The sequence below is a fragment of the Pan paniscus genome, chromosome 16, assembly GCF_029289425.2.
Source record: "Pan paniscus chromosome 16, NHGRI_mPanPan1-v2.0_pri, whole genome shotgun sequence".
NCBI lineage: Eukaryota > Metazoa > Chordata > Mammalia > Primates > Hominidae > Pan > Pan paniscus.
The window spans coordinates 48,030,954-48,053,160 of record NC_073265.2 but is presented as its reverse complement, the minus strand read 5'-3'; the positions used below and the strand labels follow the sequence as shown (position 1 = coordinate 48,053,160).

The window sequence follows — 22,207 nt, the reverse complement described above, 5'->3', positions numbered from 1 at the left end:
ACAGATACAGAACATTTCTATCATTACAGAAATTTTAATTGAAAGTGCTGATCCAGACCTCTCCTCTGAACTCAAGATATATATATATATATAAAATTGCTTTCCTGATGGCTCCTTTTTTTTTTTTTGAGATGGAGTCTCGCTCTGTTGTCCAGGCTGGAGTGCAGTGGCGTGATCTCGGCTCACTGCAACCTCCGCCGCCTGGGTTCAAGCCATTCTCCTGCCTCAGCCTCCCGAGTAGTTGGGACTACACGTGCCCGCCACCACGCCCGGCTAATTTTTTGTATTTTTTAGTGGAGATGGGGTTTCACCGTGTTAGCCAGGATGGTCTCGATCTCCTGACCTCATGATCCACCTGCCTCGGCCTCCCAAACTGCTGAGATTACAGGCGTGAGCCACCACACCCGGCCTGATCGCTCCATTTTGATGTAAATAAACATCTAAAAACAAAAATCCTGCAATTTCTCCCTAAAAGCCTTGCTCCATTTTTTCCTACTTCAGTTTTCCTATTTCCATCCTTCTACTTGTTCAAACCAAAAATGAGATAATCCTTGACTCCACTTTCACTCTATATCCAACTGATCAGCAAATTCTGTCAACTCTGTATCCAGTATCTAACCACTTCTTACAAACTTCACTTATTTTACCTTGTTTAAAGCCACCATCTTTTGCTAGTTGTAATAACTTCCTAAATGGTTTTCCCACTTGTCTTACCCCCCTAAGGTCTATTGTCAACATAAATGCTAGAGAATTCTTATTAAATCCAAAGTTAGATCATGTCAGTCCTCTGTTCAAAATCCTCCAACAGCTTCCCAGCTTACTCATGGCAAAAACCAAAATTGCTGTTACATCCTTAGGGCCCCATATGACCTGACTGCGTCAACTCTCTGATCTCATCTCCTACAACTCCCCTTTGTGTACTCCTTGACTATATTGGCTATTCCTCAAAATCACCCAGCATATTTCAGCCTTCCCCATAAAATATAACTTAGGAATCACTAACTTTAAGAATCATTTATCAAGTAGAGTCCCATGGGGAAAAAAAAACTTAAAATAATAATAAAAATAAAAAGTATCACTAAGCTAGCCTAAAAGAGGTATTTTCTTTTTAAGCCAATTTGCAGACATCTAGGTATTCAGAGTAATCTACCCTTAACTATGAGGTCCCTAGCCAGTGAATGGGGATTAAATGATATGAATTATATTTTCTAAAAAGGGTCTTCCTGCCGGGTGCAGTGGCTCATGCCTGTAATCCCAGCACTTTGGGAGGCCAAGGTAGGAGGATCGCTTGAGCCCAGGAGTTCAAGACAAGCCTGGGAAACACAGTGAAACCCAATCTCTACAAAAATAAAACTTGACCAGGCACGGTGGCTCACGCCTGTAATCCCAGCACTTTGGGAGGCTCAGGTGGGCGGATCACCTGAGGTCAGGAGTTCAAGACAAGCCTGACCAACATGGAGAAACCCCATCTCTACTAAAAATACAAAATTAGCCAGGTGTGGTGGTGCATGCCTGTAATCCCAGCTACTCGGGAGGCTGAGGCAGGAGAATCACTTGAACCCAGGAGGTGGAGGTTGTGGTGAGCTGAGATCACGCCATTGCACTCCAGCCTGGGAAACAAGAGTGAAACTCTGTCTCAAAAAATAAAAAAAACAAAAACAAACCAAAAACCCAAAAATTAGCTGGGTGTGGTAGCATGTGCGTGCAGTCCCAGTTACTCGGGAGGCTGAGGTGGGAGGATCACCTGAGCCTAGGGAGGTCGAGATTGCAGCAAGTCATGATCACACCACTGCACTCCAGCCTGGGCAATAGAGTAAGACTCTGTCTCAAAAGAAAAAAAAAAAAAGAATCTTCTAAAATTTCCTGTCTCAGTTATATCACTAAGTCTGTATCTCACAAAAAATGAGTGAACTAGTTGTCTGGAAGGGTAGAGACAAATTAACCAGTTGATAAGATTCTTTTTTTTTTGAGACGGAGTCTCGCTCTGTTGCCCAGGCTGGAGTGCAGTGGTGCAATCTCGGCTCACTGCAAGCTATGCCTCCTGGGTTCACACCATTCTCCTGCCTCAGCCTCCCGAGTAGGTGGGACATCAAGCGTCTGCCACCATGCCCAGCTAATTTTTTGTATTTTTTAGTCGAGACGGAGTTTCACTGTGTCAGCCAGGATGTTCTTGATCTCCTGACCTTGTGATCGGCCTGCCTCGGCCTCCCAAAGTGCTGGGATTACAGGCGTGAGCCACCGTGCCCGGCCCCAGTTGACAAGATTTTTTAAAAATAAAATATGTTTTTGTTTTTGAGACGGAGTCTCACTCCATCACCCAGGCTGGAGTGCAGTGGCATGATCTTGGCTCACTGTAACCTCCACCTCTTGAGTTCAAGCAATTCTCCCACCTCAGCCTCCCGAATAGTTGGGACTATAGGTGCATGACACCATGCCCGGCTAATTTTTGTATTTTTAGTAGACACACAGGGTTTCACCATGTTGGCCAGGCAGGTCTCAAATTATTGACCTCAAGTGATCTGCCTGCCTTGGCCTCCCAAAGTGCTGGGATTACAGGCGTGAGCCACCACACCTGGCCTAAATAAAAATTTAATTACTGAAAAAACTGTAGAATATGGATTAAGATTTCCTATTTGGTGATAGTATAAATATATAAATTCTTATTTGCCAAATTATAAAAGGCCACAATGTGATGTACAACTGCTTGCTCTCTAAACAAGTTCAACTCAATGTAGCCAGTCTACAAACTGTACTACTGGTCTGTTTTGAAATAAGAAGCTTAGAGAAGAATGCAATTTAATACATTACTTCCTTCAACAAGAAAATTTCCCTATAAACAAATTTCAGTTGAAATAAACAGTGTGCTTACTAATGTAAATATTTTACATCCTAGGAGAAGATTCTACCGCACTGTAGCCTGATAACTAACATTTTGTAGATTGGCATAGGTCCACGAATCACACTTTCGGTAGCACTGCTCTAAATCACCTCCTTTGTCTTTAATTCAAGTCTACCCAATATTTTTGAACACTTTCTACATGCAATGTCAGCGATTCTGTACCATCTCCCATTCTACAATTTATTGGGATTAAGATGTATCTTGTTTTCTAGACGTTACCTAGATTCCTTATGGGTATTACAGAATTTTAATGCTGGTCAGAAAGAAGACTATACCATCTAAGAACAGTAACATACTGATAAAAATTTTTAATTAGCAGATTCAAAACTATAATTTTAAAATAGATTATATAATAGCACTTCAGAAAGGTGAGACTGGGTAATCAACTAGCTTTGAAAACTTTTGTTTCTAAAGAGATATAAAATCCACTTTTCAACACTAACCTAAATATTCCATCAGCTGCTCAGCAGTTATGATTTCCATCATCGGTGGAAGTTTCACCTGAAAAACAAAATATTATTTCTATAAAATTAAATGTTTTAGGTGACTAAAGTGTTTCTTGCAGTCAGAAACACAATACTTATGTCTAATTATGTATCTACTATACTTATACATTAACATTCACATATATTAGAATCTTTATAGCCAGGCTTTTTTTTTTTTTTTGAGATGGAGTCTCGCTCTGTTGCCCAGGGTGGAGTGCAGTGGCGCAATCTCGGCTCACTGCAAGCTGCGCCTCTCGGGTTCAGGCCATTCTCCTGCCTCAGCCTTCTGAGTAGCTGGGACTACAGGCACCCACCACCACATCTGGCTAATTGTTTTGTATTTTTAGTAGAGAGGAGGTTCTACCTGTTAGCCAGGATGGTCTCAATCTCCTAACCTTGTGATCCACCTGCCTCGGCCTCCCAAAGTGCTGAGATTACAGGTGTGAGCCACTGCGCCCAGCCTATAACCAGTCTTTACTGTATTATTCTATTTATTAGGTTGGTGCAAAAGTAATTGTGGTTTTGCTATTAAAAGTAATGCAAAGCTTAAAAACAGGCAAAATTTAACTATATTGTTTAGAGCTGCACACATAGGAGATAAAACTATTAAGAAGTAAAGAAATGGGCTGGGCACAGTGGCTCCCGCCTGTAATCCCAACACTTTGGGAGGCCAAGGTGGGCAGATCACTTGAGGTCAGGAGTTGGAGACCAGCCTGGCCAACATGGTGACACCTCTGGCCTGGGCAACAGAGTAAAAAAAAAAAAAAAAAAAAAGTAAAGAAATGGGCTGGGCATATGGGCTCACGCCAGTAATCCCAGCACTTTGGAAGGCCGACGCAGGTGGATCACGTGAGGTTGGGAGTTCGAGACCAGCCTAGCCAACATGGTGAAACCCTGCCTCTACTAAAACTACAAAAGTTAGCTGGGCATGGCGGCACATGCTTATAATCCCAGCTACTTGGGAGGCTGAGGCAGAAGAATCACTTGGACCCGGGAGGCAGAGGTTGCAGTGAGCCAAGATTGCACCACTGCACCCCAGCCTGGGTGACAAGAGTGAAACTCCATCTCAATAAAAAATAAATTACTAAGTAAAGAAACGGACGCTATAAAAAATCAAGATTATGGTTATCTCCAGTGGTAACAGAAGGAGTTATAGTTGGAAAGGGGCTTTTAAGGGGATTCTGAGGTGCTGACAATGCTCTGTTCTTCGACCTTCTTGACCTGCAATAGTAGTTCCAATGATGTTTGCTTTATAATAATTTATTAAACTGGATATCTGTTTTATGTATTTTTCTATGTGTTATATTTCACAATAAGAAGGTTAAAAGTAAAGATATGTTATAGTGATATTTAAACTAAAAACCCCAGAAAATCCATTAAAATTAATTCAGCTGCAACAACACATTAGTCTAAATTAATTGTTCAAATGCGTTGTCAAATGAATGACATGGATATTACAGTCAATGATTGTAAATACTTTAACTGACAGTGACGAGCACATTCCAGGATATATTTATAGACTAGGAGAAAAAATAAATACTGTAGGATGGAAACTCAAAGTAATTACTATATCAGTGATAGAAGAATAGTAACATTGTTAAAAATTCTTCAGCAATTATTTTGTGTTCAAAGAAATCCTTTAAATCAGCAATTTCTCCAACAATTCCCCCAAATGTTGAAAAAGGTCCTCTAGGTGTTTACGTTATCAAATGTAATAATGTCACAATTTTGTTTTAATCAACAAGTAAAATAAGTTTTTAAAAAGATCCCTATAAAACAGAATGGTTTGAAGCCATCTGTAAAGCATGTATGACAGTCAATAGTTATATTTAGTCATCCAGTAGATTTATTATTCAGTAAAAACCAAGAGATATCTTTGAAGTTTGATCATCATTTCATTCTAAATTATTTTTATTCTCTGTGACATTTTTAAATAATTTCAGGTCAGGCCTGGTGGCTCACACCTGTAATCTGGGAGGTTGAGGTGGGCAGATCACTTGAGGTCAGGAGTACGAGACGAGCCTGGCCAACTTGGTGAAACACGGACTTTACTAAAAAAACACAAAAATTAGCCAGGTGTGGTGGCGCACACCTGTAGTCCCAGCTACTTGGGAGACTGAGGCAGGAGAATTGCTTGAACCCGGGAGGCGGAGGCTTCAGTGAGCAGAGATCGTGCCACTACGCTCCAGCCTGGGTGACAGAGTGAGACTCTGTTTAAAAAAAAATTCGATAGATTATGTTTTTAAAGCAGTTTTAGGGTTTACAGAAAAACTGGGCAGAAAGTACAGAGAGTTCCCATATATGGCATATTTTTAAACTGAAACTCTGGCAAATTACTGTCAACTGTCTGTTTTTCTAAATAAACGTTTTTTTGGAACACAGTCCCTCTCATTTGTTAATGTACCATCTCTGGCTGCTTTTGCACTACAATACAGAGATGAATTTGTGCAGCAGAGACAGTATGGCATGCAAAGCCTAATATATTAGTATTTACTATCTGATCCTTTACAGAAAAAGTTTGCTGATCTCTGCATTAGATGATTTTTTTTTAGAAGCAAATACACAAATATTTCGACTCACTTACTTACAAGCAAAGTCAATAGTATATTCATTTCCTGAATCATAGCCAGTAAAGTACTTTGGATGTTTATTAAAACTAAAAAGTGCCTACTTCACACTAATACTGTGGAGCCATCCACAGATCTTAATTATTTTTTTAACCATCTAAGATCTTCCCAAAAGCTTGCTTCTTTTTTTTTTTTTTTTTTTTTTTGCTTTCCTTCACCACCATCACTTCAAAAGCAAGTGCCAAGGGTTTTCTTAATGACCTAATAAGGCTTGTACTCCTTTGTCTTTTTAGATTTTTTCAAAGGAGAAACAGGTTATGAGATAGTTGGCTAAGAATACAGAATTAACAGTTGTGGCAGTCTGTCTGAATTTCTAAATTTTAAGCTTTACAATGAAAAAAATAACAGGCTGGGTACGGTGGCTCACGTCTACAGTGCCAGCACTTTGGGAGGCTGAAGTGAAAGGATCACTTGAGCCCAGGAGTTTGAGACCAGCCTAAGCAATATAGGGAGACCCTGTCCCTAAAGAAAAAGTCCCAAAACAAACAACAAAACTTAGCCAGGTGTGGTGGCACGTGCCTGTAGTTCCAGCTATTTGGGAGGCTGAGGTGGGAGCACCACTTGAACCCAGGAATTTGAAGCTGAAGTGAGCTGCTATCATGCCACTGCACTCCAGCCTGTGCAACGGAGAGAGATCCGATCTCAAAAAAAAAAAAAAGAAAGAAAAGAAAGAAAGAAAGAAAAGAAAGAAAAAAATGACAAATCAAGTATGACCTATTTTAGTAATTATCTACAACATAAAATAAATAAGTACTTTAACATATACAAAGGCACTTGGAAGGCACTTTAAGTAGTTTAAATATTCTCCGTAAAATTTGAACAAAGTATCTCAACATATATTAACAAATAGCTCCCAATTAATAGAGGCCAAATAAATTTTTATTATCTAGGAAAATGTCCTACCCTATAAATATTACTGAATTAACTAGATTTCCTGAGGAAATTATTATTATTATTTTTAAGACATCATGTTCTCACTGTCCTCCAGGCTGGATCGCAGTGGCAGGATCATGGCACACTGCAGCCTTGACCTCCCCAGCTCAAGCAGTCCTCCAACCTGAGCCTCCCAAGTAGCTGGAACTACAGGCACGCACCACCACACTTGGCTAATTTTTGTATTTTTTATAGAGGTGGGGTTTCACCATGTTGCCCAAGCTGGTCTTGAACTCCTGGCCTCAAGCAATCCTCCCACCTCAGCCTCGCAAATTGCTGGGATTACAGGTGTGAGCCACCGCACTCGGCCCTGGAAAATTATTAATATAAGCACAAGAATATTTAAATTAATAAAAGAAAATAGCTACTCCGACTCCAAATATTCCATTATAAGGTAAAACCTCAAAAATTTAGCCCAATTATTCTATCGTCCAGGCTGGAGTGCAGTGGCAAAATCATGGCTCATTGTACCCTCAACCTCCCCGGGCTCAGGTGATCCTCCCACCTCCACCTCCCAAGTAGCTGGGCCCACAGGTGTGCGCCACCATGCTTGGCTAATTTTTTGTATTTTTTGTAGAGATGGGGTTTTGACATGTTGACCAAACTCCTGGACTCAAGCAGGAGCCCAAACTTCTGCTTAAATCTGCCTGCCTCAGCCTCCTGAAGTGCTGGGATTACGGGTGTAAGCCACCATGCCCGGACCATTCTGTAATTCTTAATCATCTAAAGAGTAAAGTAAATTTGGGAATAGACTCAAGCAAGACCAAAAATACTAACGACAAAACCTTCTGTTTAAACTGTAAGTGAAATCTTAAACAGGAATGTAAAACATCCTAAAAGTGATATGCCAAGGTTTTGACACCTATGATTTTGATAATCCAAAGGAAAAGATAAATTCAGGGGACTCAGCAATAACTAAGAAATAAGAAGCAGTTTATGTAGGTGATGACAAGTACAAAAATTACTACTAGCCAAATAATGTTTTTAAATGCTTAACAATTAGAATACCAATATAATAAGTACTCAACAACACACAGTTTGAGTTCCAACACCTCTTCAAAGTTGGAAGATATTTGAGAAAATATAAAATTGAGTATTTGCCAGTCTCTGTTCTTTAGAAAAAAGAAGTCAGGGGCCGGGCAGAGTCGGTCACTCCTGTAATCCCAGCACCTTGGGAGGCCGAGGTGGGCGGATCACCTGAGGTTAGGAGTTGAAGACCAGCCTGGCTAACATGGTGAAATCCCGTCTCTACTAAAAATACAAACAATTAGACAGGTGCGGTGGCAGGTGTCTGTAATCCCAGCTACTCAGGAGGCTGAGGGAGGACAATCACTTGGGCCCAGGAGACAGAGGCTGCAGTGAGTAAAGATCATGCCACTGCACTCCAGCCTGGGTGACAGAGCAAGACTCTGTCTCAAAAAAAAAAAACAGAGAGAAAAAATTAAATATATTGAACATCTACTAATTGTCATTCAATTTTATGTTACCTGAATCCTCAGCAATCCTATGAAGCAGGCATTATTACCTCCATTCAAAGAATAAACTAAGGCTTTAAAAAGTTAATTTAGCCAAAGTAAGTAGAAGTACTGTGATGAGAAGTGAGATCAGACACCAAAGCCAATTACCAAATTACCAATTACCAAAGCCAATTATCAATACTCACAGACTTTTTTAAGAACAGCAGAACACTTTCCACTCAATGAAATCTTATACAAAACATAATTGACAGAACTTTGTGACCAGTGAAAAGTGGAGCACGATGAGGAAAGAATAATCAAAGTTGACTCTAAGGCTCAGGAAACTCTGAAAATTAAGATCCATACAATTGATAACAATGGAAATTTGGCAAGTGAAGATTAAGTTTGTAGAAGAAAATGATGTCTGCTTTGGAACTGTGACATTTTTAGTTTGACATTCAAACAGGGAGTTGAATTTAGAACACAGAAGATAAGATTTTTATTTTGCAGTCTATTTTTGCATTACTTATGTATGGCAAAATGGATGCACTAAATAATAGTCAAAATTTCACTAATTTGAAATATGCAGTGTATATACACATGTGTGTATATATGTAGCATTTATATATTCAGCATGAATATATAGTATCATGATTTTTTAGTAGAAATTGTAAAGAAATCATTCTTTAGAAAATATTAGAAGTATTAATGGGAATCAAAGAGAAGCTTTACCCGCTTTTTTCAAAATAAGGACTCAAAAACTTAAGGATTCTTTTAACATGCCTTTAATTCTGGCTCCAGCAAATAAAAATTTATGTATTATAAGCTATTACACGTTTTACATTTTAATTTCTTGTATGTACTATTCATTTACTACTAATAATACTATACTTAAAAATACTCAAATTCAGACTTTTCAGTGAATCTAATTGGCTTTCTACTTGCCATCAGTATTTCTTTCTTTTTTTTTTCTTTTTTGAGATGGAGTCTCGCTCTGTCACCCAGGCTGGAGTGCAGTGGCGCGATCTTGGCTCACTGCAAACTCCGTCTCCTGGGTTCAAGCAATTCTCTGCCTCAGCCTCCCGAGTAGCTGGGATTACAGGCGCCCGCCACCACACACGGCTAATTTTTGCATTTTTAGTAGAGACAGCGTTTCACCATCTTGGCCAGGCTGGTCTTGAACTCCTGACACTGTGATCCACCCGCCTTGGCCTCCCAAAGTGCTGGGATTACAGGCATGAGCCACTGCGCTTCGCCACCATCAGTATTTCAAAACAGGAAAATTTTATGAGACAACCCACAAGTTAAAAAGGCTTTGAAATTCTGAAACACTTTCATCAGTTTTTATCATAATTTAGACCCTATCCTCAGAGTAAGACCAAGGCCTATTTAAAACTGTCAGAAACTGCAGATATATTCACACATATTAAATTTGCAGGAATGTCTTATTTTATATGCACTTCAAAGTGTTTTAGAGCAATAAAGAATGTTGTTGCAGTGAGATTTACTAATAAAAGATTTACTAGTAGGCTGGGTGCAGTGGCTCATGCCTGTAATCCCAGCACTTTGGGAGGCCAAGGTGGGCTGATCGCCTGAGGTCAGGAGTTCAAGACCAGCCTGGCCAACATGGTAAAACCCTGTCTCTACTAAAAATACAAAACAATTAGCTGGGCATGGGGGCAGGTGTCTGTAATCTCAGGTACTTGGGATGCTGAGGCAGGAGAATAGCTTGAACCCAGGAGGTGGAGGTTGCAGTGAGCCAAGACCACACCATTGCACTCCAGCCTGGGCAACAAGAACAAAACACTGTCTGGAAAAAAAAAATTAACTAGTAAAAGAAGGCATCTTCCATTCAGAATTCACTATTTATATTTAAGAAGCTCAGCAAGCTTACTAGGCTGAAATATCTCCCCCCTCAAAAATTGATAATAAAACTTTTACATTAATTGCTTGAAAGATGAGAATAGGGTAAGACAAGAGACCATTTTGAAGGCTATTAAGGTAGTCCAGGTGAGAGATAAAGGCCTGAACTAGGGTAGTAGCAGTAGAAACAGAAGTTACTAATGACTGAAAAAATCCAAGAATATATTTAATAAACTACAATGGGAAAGGCCAGCTTATTCACCATAGTGCCCCAAAGAGACTCTGAAACTAGAAGTGTCAGACACTTCAGGAGACATAAGATAAAGTACAGAGAGCTAAAAACCGGAGTCTGTATAAAGACCAACTGGTACCAAGATCCCAGGATTCGATCTAAGGAATCATGAAGTCCATTTCTGCTTCTCTGACTTTATCATTGGCTGTCCTACCCTGTTTTGCCCCAGACCTACTGTCCACCAGACTTATTGCTATCTTGAACTTTATCTTCCCAATCAAACATCCTGAGTGAGAGCTCTGGTTCTAGAGTAGGTGATAATCTTACCTTGGACTAGTTATTTAAACTTTATGCACTTCAATTTTCTTTCTTTTTTTTTTTGAGATGGAGTTTCGCTCTTGTTGCCCAGGCTGGAGTGCAATGGCGCTATCTCGGCTCACCGCAACCTCCCTCCCAGGTTAAAGTGATTCTCCTGCCTCAGCCTCCCGAGTAGCTGGGATTACAGGCATGTGCCACCACACCCGGCTAATTTTGTATTTTTAGTAGAGAAGGGGTTTCTCCACGTTGGTCAGGCTGGTCTCAAACTCCTGACCTCAAGCTATTCGCCTGCCTCGGCCTCACAAAGTGCTGGGATTACGGTGTGAGCCAACCACACCCGGCCTCAATTTTCTATATATATAAAATAAGAACAATAGTCTACATAAGGATTTCATGATGTGGTTGAGAAACTTAAAAGAGAAAACACATACAATGCATGTAAAATAATGCACAGTATCTGGACACAAAAATAACTGAGTACTTACTATTATTATTCAAAGCCCCTATGATTGCTAGTACCACCTGGGCCCAAATGTCCTTCACCTAGGACTCAACAGACAAGGTTGAATGGGGAGTGAGAAGGTTTTTAACTAAAAGACTACTCATACCAAGGGGAGAAGAAAAAATGAACACATCTATCACTATTAGAGGGCAACTCCTACTGGCAGTATTTATACTCTCCTCAGCCCTTGTCTACCTTATCTTACAAATCCAGAGTTACAACACCAATTCTAATTCTTGGAGGAGACTGGGAATGAAAGCCTCAGAAAACGTTACTTAAGTCTTTTGTGTAAACAAAACCCCACAATTGTGTGAAGTTTTAATCTCTTTTTACAGGATCTATATTTAAAAACAAGGTGGGCAGAGGCTAAGATGGAACCTTTGGCTCACCATCTGTTTTTCCTTTTTTATAAGTAATAAACACACTTGGAAAACCTCAAAAGAGCTCTGTGCTACTTCAGGAAGAGAAAATTTGTGTGATTACAATGTTTCTGCAAGTCAGAGGAAAAAGCAAAACCTAGATGGAAACTAGGAGAGTATGTGAAAGAATCTGAGGGAAAAAAGTCATCAAGGAGGTAGGGAGAATTAGAGCAAAAACTCAGCCCTGGCAAGAGGCTCACCTTCATGGTGCCTCACTTTGCAGGTGATAATGAGACAATAGCATACGTCCATTTGAACTTTGAATTTTCTGTTAACAGCCTTTTGTTCATTTTGCCATTGTGCTGTTCACCCTTTTCCAATTTATAAGGGCTCTTTGTAAATTAAGAAATTAGGGTTGGCCATGGTGACTCACACCTGTAATCCCAGCACTCTGGGAGGCTGAGGCAGGATTACTTGAGGCCAGGAGTTCAAGACCAGACTGGACAACATGGTGAGACACATCTCTAAAGAGAAAAAAAAAAATTGGTTGGGCACAGTGGCTCACGCCTGTAATCTTAATAGTTTGGAAGGCTGAGGCAGGCAGGTCACTTGAGGTCAGGAGTTCAAGACCAGCCTGGCCAACATGGTGAAACCCTATCTCTACTAAAAATACAAAAATTAGCCGGAAACTGCATGAACCCAGGAGGCAGAGGTTGCAGTGAGCCAAGATCGTGCCACTGCACTCCAGCCTGGGCGACTAAATGAGATTCTGTCTCAAAAAAAAAAAAAAGAAAAAAGAAAAAAATTAGGTGGGCATGGTAGCACACACCTGTGGTCCCAGCTACTCAGGAGGCTGAGGTGGGAGGATTGCTTGAGCTCGGGAGGTCGAGGCTATACGGAGCCATGATTGCACCACCACACTCCAGCCTGGGTGACAGAATGATAGTCTATCTCAAAAAAAGAAAAAAAGGAAATTAGCCCTTAGACATATAATCTGGCAAACAGTTCCCTTAGTTTAGTGTGTTTTGATTTAGTTTATGGTGAGATTTTTTTTTTTTTTTGGTGTGTGTCTGTTCTTTTTTTTTAAGCTTTTTTTTTATTTTACAGAATCAAATATATTAATCCTTATTTTACAGTTTCTAGGTTTGATGTTTGGAGAAACCAACTTTATATTAAAAAAAATCCTGCTTCAGGACCCTGGCATTCCTCCCATGACTTGGAACAGGAGGTAATCTCAGCTTATACTAAGCAAAGAAAAAAATTGGGAAAAGAATTCCCTACCAAAAAGAGTTAAGAAGGAAAGATGTGTTTCCAGCATCTTAAATTAGTGCATTCATTTTTCTACTAAAATGCTATACAATGACTAGATATTGCAATACTCTATCTTCTCTATCACAATGTATAGTATAGGTTACATGTAAGTTTTTTGTATGTATGTTGGCCTCAGAACCTGTAACATTCTTTCTAAAATAAAAAAAAAGTATAACCAAGTAGGGATTCCCTCTATTACTAAAGAAATATCTTTGTAAGCACTAAAATATATATGTTATATACCTTCTGGCTTAACTTCATAAACACCTAATTACATGGGTCACAACCCTCAAATATACCTATAAATAGCACTTATTACAGCTAAAATAAGATTTTTAAAAACTATTAAAAATCAAATATAGTCAAAAAGAAGCAAAACAAAAATGTATTCTAAGTCATACATTTTGATAAATTTACCTGGTATAATTTGTAATTTGAGCCCAGGAGTTTGAGACTAGCTGGGGCAATATAGTGAGACCCCGTCTCCATAAAAAAACAACAAAAAGGAAAAATACAGAGGTAGATGAAACTATCTCTTGAAAATGAGAGGTAAACAAAATTACAAATTTGAGCTCGAATTAAATGTAATAAATCGATGTCTTTCTTTCTTGATGTTAGAGCATCACAGCTCAACTATTCAATAGATTTTCTTTTTTTATAATTAAAAAAATTTTTTTTTTTCTTTTATAGAGATGGGGTCTCATTATGTTGACCAGGCTGGTCTCAAACTCCTGGGCTCAAGTGATCCTCTGGCCTCGGCCTCCCAAAGTGCTAGGATTCCAGGCGTTAGCCACACTGCCTAGCCAACTATTTAATAGATTATGAATGATCGCCTACTCTCTAGCAGTTCTGAACCAATACTTTCAACTCAGTCCTTACTCTGTTTGACCATTTTTACTGTCACTTCTCATCCAGAACCACTACACTTACTCCTTTGCTCAAATCCTCCCGGTTTGTTCAGTCTATTGATTTTCTAATAATTTCAGATGATCAGCTGTTTTCACTTTCAATTCTCTAATTCTCTGCCCCTATACCCCAGGTGTCAGTTCTTGAAAGAAAAGCCCAAATCTTGATAACTCTAACCAGTCATTCTTCCTGCTCCTATTTCCGGACATAAGCGAACTAGGGAAAGACCAAAAACAAAGCAAAACTGATATGCTAATAGTTTTTAAAGAAAACCTCAATTTATTCATGCTACTAATTGTCAGTCTTTCTGTTTGTGCCTCAAATTCCTAAGCATAATCTCCACTGAGATTCTCCTTTAAAATGCAATATGCTTTTCTCACAAAATTCACCCGGTCAAATGCTTTACAATCTTAATTATTAATGAGTTCAATAGTTACTACTTATTAGTTCAATGGTTATTTTGCCAAACTGAAAAATATGAGGCTTCAATTTTCATCTACCTCTCTTTTTTTCCTTATTATAATTTTTTTTTACAGAGATGGGGGTCTCACTATATTGCCCCAGCTGGTCTCAAACTCCTGGGCTCAAGCGATCCTCCTGTGTTAGCCTCCCACAATGCTGGGAAGACAGGCATGAGCCACCACACACGGCCTACCTCTCTATCTTAACGTGACCTTGTCTCTGTATTTTTCTTGTTCCATTCCTCCCACTACTTCAGAAAATACGGTTGTTGTTCCTTTCCTCTAAAGAGAACTGAGGATTCCATGTTATCCTGACTTTTCAGTGACCTTGTCCCTACACTTGTCATTTTCAGCAGAATCTTCCCTACTCTATTAGCTCTCTGATGCTGCTGCATTTGACAATAGTAATGTACTACATTTTTATTATATTCTCTTTCCCTGAATACTATCATGACATTGCCCTATTTCTAGTTCTCATTCCACATCTCAAATTGTGCCCATGCTGGTTTTTCACTCTCTCACCCTTAATATTCTTCCCCTCCTTCCCCAGTGTAATCTTTATTCCTCTGTTTTCTCTCTGTCTCCTGGAGAATGAGGTAGGGGAGGAGAGGGAATGGGGAAACTGAGGCAGGATGGAGAGGATGTTTCTGCTGGCAATTTGTCACTCTCACATATATTGGGATGGAAGAAAAGTTGAGAACTATTGCTCACTACTCTCTGGAGAATTCATTTAGTCTCATATTTACTCTATGTAGTACTACCATATTTACTCTATGTAGTAATTTACCAATTTGATTTTTCTCTATAATTTTATAGCCTCTTGCAGGTGGATCACCTGAGGTCAGGAGTTCGAGACCAGCCAGGCTAACATGGTGAAACCCTGTCTGTACTAAAAATACAAAATTAGCTGGTGTGGTGGCACACGTCTGTATTCCAGCTACTCGAGAGGCTGAGACAGGAGAATCACTTGAACCCGGGAGGCAGAGGCTGCAGTGAGCCGAGATCCTGCCACTGCACTCTAGCCTGGGCAAGACAGAGTGAGACTCTGTCTCAAAAAAAAAAAAAAAAAATTTAGCCTCTTTACTGAGACCCAGTCCATGCTTCTAACAGCATAACGAACACGAACATTTATATTTTTATGCCCCCCTACTGGACATTTCCAACTCAACACAACCAAACTTTGGCATCAACTTTCCCATCTAAAATAATTCCCTTCATACCTTCCCTATCTTTGGAAAGATCCAGCCAATCTCTATTACCCAGGTTTGAAAAATGGTGCTACTGTCTTCACTTCTTATAGTCATCATTGGGAGAAGTCATCACTGGGAACGCTACATTATCCTCATCAAAGAGGGGGACAAAGAACTCTCTAACCAAAGCGCTATCTGCATCAATTCTTCGTGCTACACTCACTACAATCTTACTTCTAGCCTAATATCAAAGTAAAAGACCACTTTCTTCATGTCATTTCTTTATCTAGCAATTTATAATAGCTCCAATATCAGCTATATATAAAGTCTAAACACCTATAGCCATGGGTCCTCTGAAATCTGACAACCACTTTCACACCCCATTTACTGTTTTTCTCTACTAAAGCATTTCTCAAACTTTTTGTTCCCAGAGCCCTTTACAGTCTTAAAAATGATTGAGGACCCCCAATAACTTTCATCTATGTGGATATCTATCTATATCTACCTTATTATAAATTAAAATTGAGAAAAATTTAAAACACAAAGTACAGAGGCACACATTGCATTAACTGACAGAGCGATGTCATTACATCATGTAGCCTGAAAAACTCCACGGACACTTGTGAGAGAGTAAGAGTGAAAAAGGCAAATAACATCTTAGTATTATCATAAAAATAGCTTTGACTTCTAGTACCCCTGGCTCACTTTGAGAATACTGCTCTACTTTGCTTCGCTTATCCATCTCTTCATCAATGATTACTTATGACTGGTTTTTGTGTGCATCAACAGGCTGGAGAAAAAAAACACTGATAACCACAGATTTACAAAATAATCTCCAAATTCATTAGCATGCTTGCTCATTCACAGTCTGATAAAACCTATCAATTTTATGTCCTGCTATTACCACCATTTCGTTTACCTCCTATGCTGCACACTTCAACCAAGGTTGAAGGTTCCAAGTAGAAGAAACCCTTTTCTGCTTCAGTATCTTTCAATACACTATTCTCTTTGCCCAGAAGGTCTTCTCTCACTCATCCTTTGGATCTAGTTCACAGGTTATCTCTTCTATGAAGTCTTCCCTTGATAATCCCCTCCCCAATTACCGTTTTCTCTGCACTTCCATAGCATATCAGAGCTTCTCACATTGCACTGTAATTATTGTTTATATGACTGTCATCCCACTAGATAGTCAGCTACACGAGGGCAGATTTGCATCATACTCATCTTTGCATTTCCTTTTTTTTTTTTTTTTCTTTTTTTGGGACGGGGTTTCACTCTTGCTGCCCAGGCTGGAGTGCAGTGGCGTGATCTCGGCTAACCGCAACCTCCACCTCCTGGGTTCAAGCGATTCTCCTGCCTCAACCTCCCAAGTAGCTGGGATTACAGGTGCCCACCAGCATGCCCGTCTAATTTTTTGTATGTTTAGTAGAGACGGGGTTTCACCATGTTGGCCAGGGTGGTCTCAAACTCCTGACCTCAGGTGATCCACCCGACTCGGCCTCCCGAAATGCTGGGAATACAGGCGTGAGCCACCGTGCCGGCCTCATCTTTGCATTTCTAGTACCTCACGCACAGTGGGAACCCAAACACTTGATCATTCACTTGAATCTGTCTGAATTGAATGAGTCAGTTTAATATACATCTATCCCCAAATACTCCACACCACAGTACTTGCCCTTTCCTCTGAATTTCTGCAGTACTACATAAGAAAAAAGACTAAAGGAAAATAATAGTTATTCCTTCCTACAAAAAAGATTAGGGACCCTGGCCCGTTAGAGCAAGTCTAACTAACTCCCTAGTTGAGGGCCCTTATCAAGTGGCTCTTGTTCACCTTTTCAACCTTATTTTTCATTATTCTCCAACATTAGCTTACCACTTCTGTCATGTAATAAACATATAAACACACAATATCCATTCTATTTTCATTCCTTTGGTTTATACTCTTCTCTCCCCTGGGAATTCCATTTCCCTGTTATTCTAAATTCTCTTCCTTAAAAGATCTGTTAAACTGCTCTTATTTGTCTTTAAAACAAACAAACAAACGAAAAAAAAAGATTGGTTCAAGACCCATAAATCTCATGAAGCTTTCTAGGACTACGCCATACCAAAGGAAAATGTCCCCTTTTTGAATATCAAATGCATTTCCACAGATTTACCACAATTTACCTACCACTTGTCTCATATAACTTACTATTTCTTCTTCTTAAACAGTTTCCAGTAAGTTAATGATGCCACCTCAAACAGCTTGACAGCCTTTTAAGGGCAGGTACTGTCTTCACTTAAAACATCTCAGTGCCATTATGCACCAGACAATGGCAAGGTTTCTAATTTTATTTCTCTTCTATCAGTCCTTGCTAGCGACAGGAAGGTAAAGGCATGTTTGATAAACACTATTCCCTTTACTTGATTTTCTACCTAAGTGTTTAGAAGAATCCAGGTTATTTTTCTCTTTTTCTTTTAATATAGGGTCTCACTATATTGCCCAGGCTGGTCTCAAACTTCTGGGCTCAAGCGATTGTCTTGTGTCAGCCTCCAGAGTAGCTGAGCTTACAGAGTAGCTGGGATTACAGGCGCACACCACCACACCCAGTTTGTTTGTTTGTTTGTTTTTCCTAGGAAACATTGCATCTATAGATATAATTATCAATTTGAAAATAAAATAGGTGCTGTGAGATGCATCTTCTCAGCACCCTAACACTGCAAGCTTAAATGAGACACTTCATTTGACAGGTAACTCGCTCTGAGTCCTCAACATACCTATTTTTAAAGGTCTTTCCCTTTTTTGCTCCTTCACCTTAGACATATCTTTTCTTATTTTAGTTCTTTAGAGTTTTAGCTCCCTTAACACATTCGGATGCATGGTTACTGGTAATAATGCCAAACCATTTAAGGAGAGCCAAAGAAATGAGGCAAGTAAAAATCATGCATAAAATGAAAACAATCTTTGAAAACCAAGAAGTTACGGTAATTGGGTCTCAGACCAATGCTTTTCCTTAAATGGAATTTGTCTAAAGAGCCACATCTTCCCCATCACCATTCTCTTAAGTATCTACACACAAATGGGGCATTAGTTGGAAATCAAACTAAATCTAACCATGAAAACTTAGTCCATGATATCACGGATTGATGGTAACTTCTGAAGATTACTTTCTCCAATTCTTCACTTTTTTGCATATGTGATAAGGTCAGTAAGAAAATGTAGGAAATTATAGTTTTAAAAAATCATAAGATTTAAGATGCTCTAAGTCCTTCTTGTTTCTAAGTGTATCAACCACAATTGAATGTTGAACTCTTAAACACTACAAGAGAAGACTGAGGTTAGGGGCAATTCTTTTCGATATATGTATAAAGGAATATTCCTTCAACATGGAAGTCTTGGAATGAATTTCATGTAAGAAGGGGACTGATGAATGAGGAAAGAAAGGAAGCCATCACCTGACATGCAGCAGCTCCCTCACCCCGTTTTCCTCCACCCCAAAAGCTGTAGGAAGTAGAAAGCTGCAGAATGTACCTTCCAGGCCAGGAGCAAAACATTGAGGATGGCCAGCAAGGGGCAGGGTCCGTTCTCATTCTGGGTGATGATGGGTGTGTTCTCTTCCTTCCACTGGATCCACTTGATGTGATACACAGATTGTCCCGGGAAGCGTTCCTTGGAGGCCGCCAGCACCTGAGCGGTCTCCTCCCCCTCCTCCTCCTTGCACAGAGGAACAGCCCCGGGCAACACCGCCGCGCCCTCCTCCTCCTCAGGGACCCTGTTCTCCGCTCCCTCCTCACTATTGAACTCGCAGCTACTGGGAAAAGAATGCAGGTTAGAGAACGACTCCAGAGAGTCCAGGCTCGGAGATTCCCCAGGAGGGCTCGGGTCGCTGCAACTGCTGCTGAGGCCGCCGGCGCTGCTGGGCTCTTCGGAGCCGGCGGCGGTCAGCTCTGCTTGGCAGGTGCCGGCGAGATCCGGGCGGGCTCCCGCGTCTCCGGCGGTACCCAACTCATGACCCACTCCGGCCACGGCTGTCTCCGGGGAGGCGGTCACCTTGTACTGCCCTCTCAGAGGCGCCTCGGCGGCAGCAGGACTCTCCAAACCACTGTCCTTCAAGTCCAAACCCGCGGAGGAGCTGCAGGGTCCGGGAACCTCAGGAGAGCCCGCGGGAGAAGCCGAGTCCGGGAGGCTCCTCCTGGCGGCCGCCGCCCCCAGCCCATTCCCGCCGCTGCTCTCCGCCGCCCATACCCCAGGACCATCACCAGCGGCGAGCCTGGTCTCCTGTAGCCCTTCCTGCGAAGAACCTGTCCCTGACGCTGGCCCGGCCGCCACCCCGTGTTCTAGCGGCTGCAGGCTCTCGGGGCTGCTCTCCATACCGGGCCGCCCGCCCCCAGCTCTATGGAGACCGCGGCCACTTCTCCGCAGCCAGCGCCTTGGACGCCATGACAGCTGTATTGGCAGCAACAGCGCCCTGGCGCGGCCTCGGTCAGGCACGTCACCGGGGAGAGTACTAAGAACGCGCGCGGGCGCGCGCTGCCGCGCTCTCCGTGCGCTCTGAGCTTGCCTCCGCCTGACTGCGCGCTGAGAGGCGAAGGCGAACCACTCAGCAGCCGCCCACGTGGCCCAGCCCTTTCCGTACGTCCGCCCGAGCTCGCTCTCGGAAGGCCGGGCGTGGAGGGCGTGGCTAGGAGGGCGCGGCCGGGGGGCGCGCCCCCGCGGCTCAGCTCCAGTAGGAAAACATCCTCTCACTATGTGGCCGGAAGTTGAACTCCGGGGCAGCTCGCTTGTGCGCGGCTTCTTTAAAGGGAAGGCAGGAGGCGGACAGCTTGGCTGTGACCCTTTAGCGCTGGGTCGCGTGTGGCCCACCCTCGGCCTGAGGCATTGTTGGGTGGTTGGAGGTGGTTGTAGTATTTGGAAAAGAACTTGTCCCTGAAGGGCTCAGGGGACTTGTTTTCTCAGCTCCTAATATGGAAAATTAAGGCATTTCTTACGAGATGCAGATTTTAAAGCAGGCATATCTACTCGACGGGTTTGGATTACTGCACTGCACAAATTCCAGTCTCGGTCGGTTTTGGCTGAGAAGAGCTGTGCTTCTCACCAGCTACTGGTGAGACATTCGCCCTACAGGAAGGGGTCATGTATGATTGTGGACATTGACCTGCGCAGCAAAAGAAAGTGGCTAATTTGCGCCAATAATAATAAATTAGCTTGTATTTGAATTAGCCAAGTCTTTGCGGTTTTGCTAACTCGGCTTCACTTTGCATGGAGTGGGAAGCGCCTGCTTCTGAAAAGGTGACTTTTTTCCTAATTAGAATGGACTCCTCTTAAGGCCATGCAGTTTTCAAAGAAGAAAGACAAGCTGGACGTTTTGTTAGTAACAAAATGTATGTGGGTCCTATTCTAACTTGTTACAGAAAAGGGCTTTTTCCCCCATCTTTTTTCTTTCAACATTTTCTAGGCTGTTGGGGATAAAAAATTAACGAGACAGGTCTTCCTTCGCAGACATATAAATACCTGATACATAATTAGAATGTGATATTTTTGCACCTCTGTTGGTTAGAGAAGGCAGACAAGATTGCAAAGTAGTATTTCATTCATTCCTTTAATACATTTTAGTACCAAGTAAGTTGCTGGATGCTGTCTGTCACTGGAGATGCCATAGTAGATCACAGAGCTTATATCTTCATGGAGCTTACTGTCTTTTTTTTTTCTTATTGCTATTTTTTAATACATACTTATATGTTTTTTTGTTTTTGTTTTTGTTTTTGCTTTTTTTTTTTTTTGAAACGGAGTCTCTCTCTGTCGCCCAGGCTGGAGTGCAGTGGCACGATCTTGGCTCACTGCAACCTCCTACTCCCGGGTTCAAGCGATTCTCCTGCCTCAGCCTCCCGAGTAGCTGGGACTATAGGCGCCCGCCACCATGCCTGGCTAATTTGTTGTTGTTGTTGTTTTTGAGACGGAGTCTTGCTCTGTCGCCCAGGCTGGCGTGCAGTGGCGCGATCTCGGCTCACTGCAAGCTCCGCCTCCCGGGTTCACGCCATTCTCCTACCTCAGCCTCCTGAGTAGCTGGGACTACAGGCGCTCGCCACCACGCCCAGCTAACTTTTTGTATTTTTAGTAGAGACGGGGTTTCACTGTGTTAGCCAGGATGGTCTTGATCTCCTGACCTCGTGATCCGCCCACCTCGGCCCCCAAAGTGCTAGGATTACAGGCGTGAGCCACCATGCCCGGCCACACATAATATGTATTACATATAATACATGAATGTTTGATACTTATATTCTTGTTTACCTGAGAATGCAGAAGACTGTGCCCCTTCTTTTTTTTTTTTTTTTTTTTCCACTTGAGACACAGTCTCGCTTTGTCACCCAGGCTATAGTACAGTGGCGCCATCTCAGCTCCTTGCAACCTCCACCTCCCGGGTTCAAGTGCTTCTCCTGCCTCAGCCTCCCAAGTAGCTGGGACTACAGGCACACGCCACCATGTCCAGCTAATTTTTTTTGTATTTTTAGTAAAGACGAGGTTTCACTACCTTGGCCAGGCTGGTCTCTAACTTCTGACCTCGTGATCCGCATTGACATGATACTATGATATATGTCCAACTGTAGGGTCCAGCCTTACGGGGCCTAGCGGGTGTTCTCCCCGTGTTCAGAGACGAGAGATTGTAATAAATAAAGACACAAGACA

At 41.6% G+C, this 22,207-nt stretch overlaps 1 protein-coding gene across 6 annotated transcripts in view; it reads right to left on the bottom strand.

Annotated features, from left to right (window-relative positions):
- Nucleotides 1–20,759, bottom strand: part of MINDY2 (MINDY lysine 48 deubiquitinase 2) — a 93,697-nt gene extending 72,938 nt beyond the window's left edge. For 3 of the 6 annotated variants that reach the window (XM_003827898.7, XM_055098272.2, XM_008953222.6), the window contains exons 1-2: nucleotides 19,055–20,736; nucleotides 3,343–3,400 (exon numbers count right to left, since the gene is read on the bottom strand). In XM_003827898.7, coding sequence (XP_003827946.1) covers nucleotides 3,343–3,400; nucleotides 19,055–19,894 — 898 coding nt within the window. In that variant the 5' untranslated portion in view covers nucleotides 19,895–20,736. Of the gene's footprint in view, nucleotides 1–3,342; nucleotides 3,401–19,054 lie in introns of all 6 variants that reach the window. The other 3 variants (XM_063596680.1, XM_063596679.1, XM_008953221.6) reach the window with 3 other exon arrangements.
- Nucleotides 20,760–22,207: the final 1,448 nt, after the last annotated feature.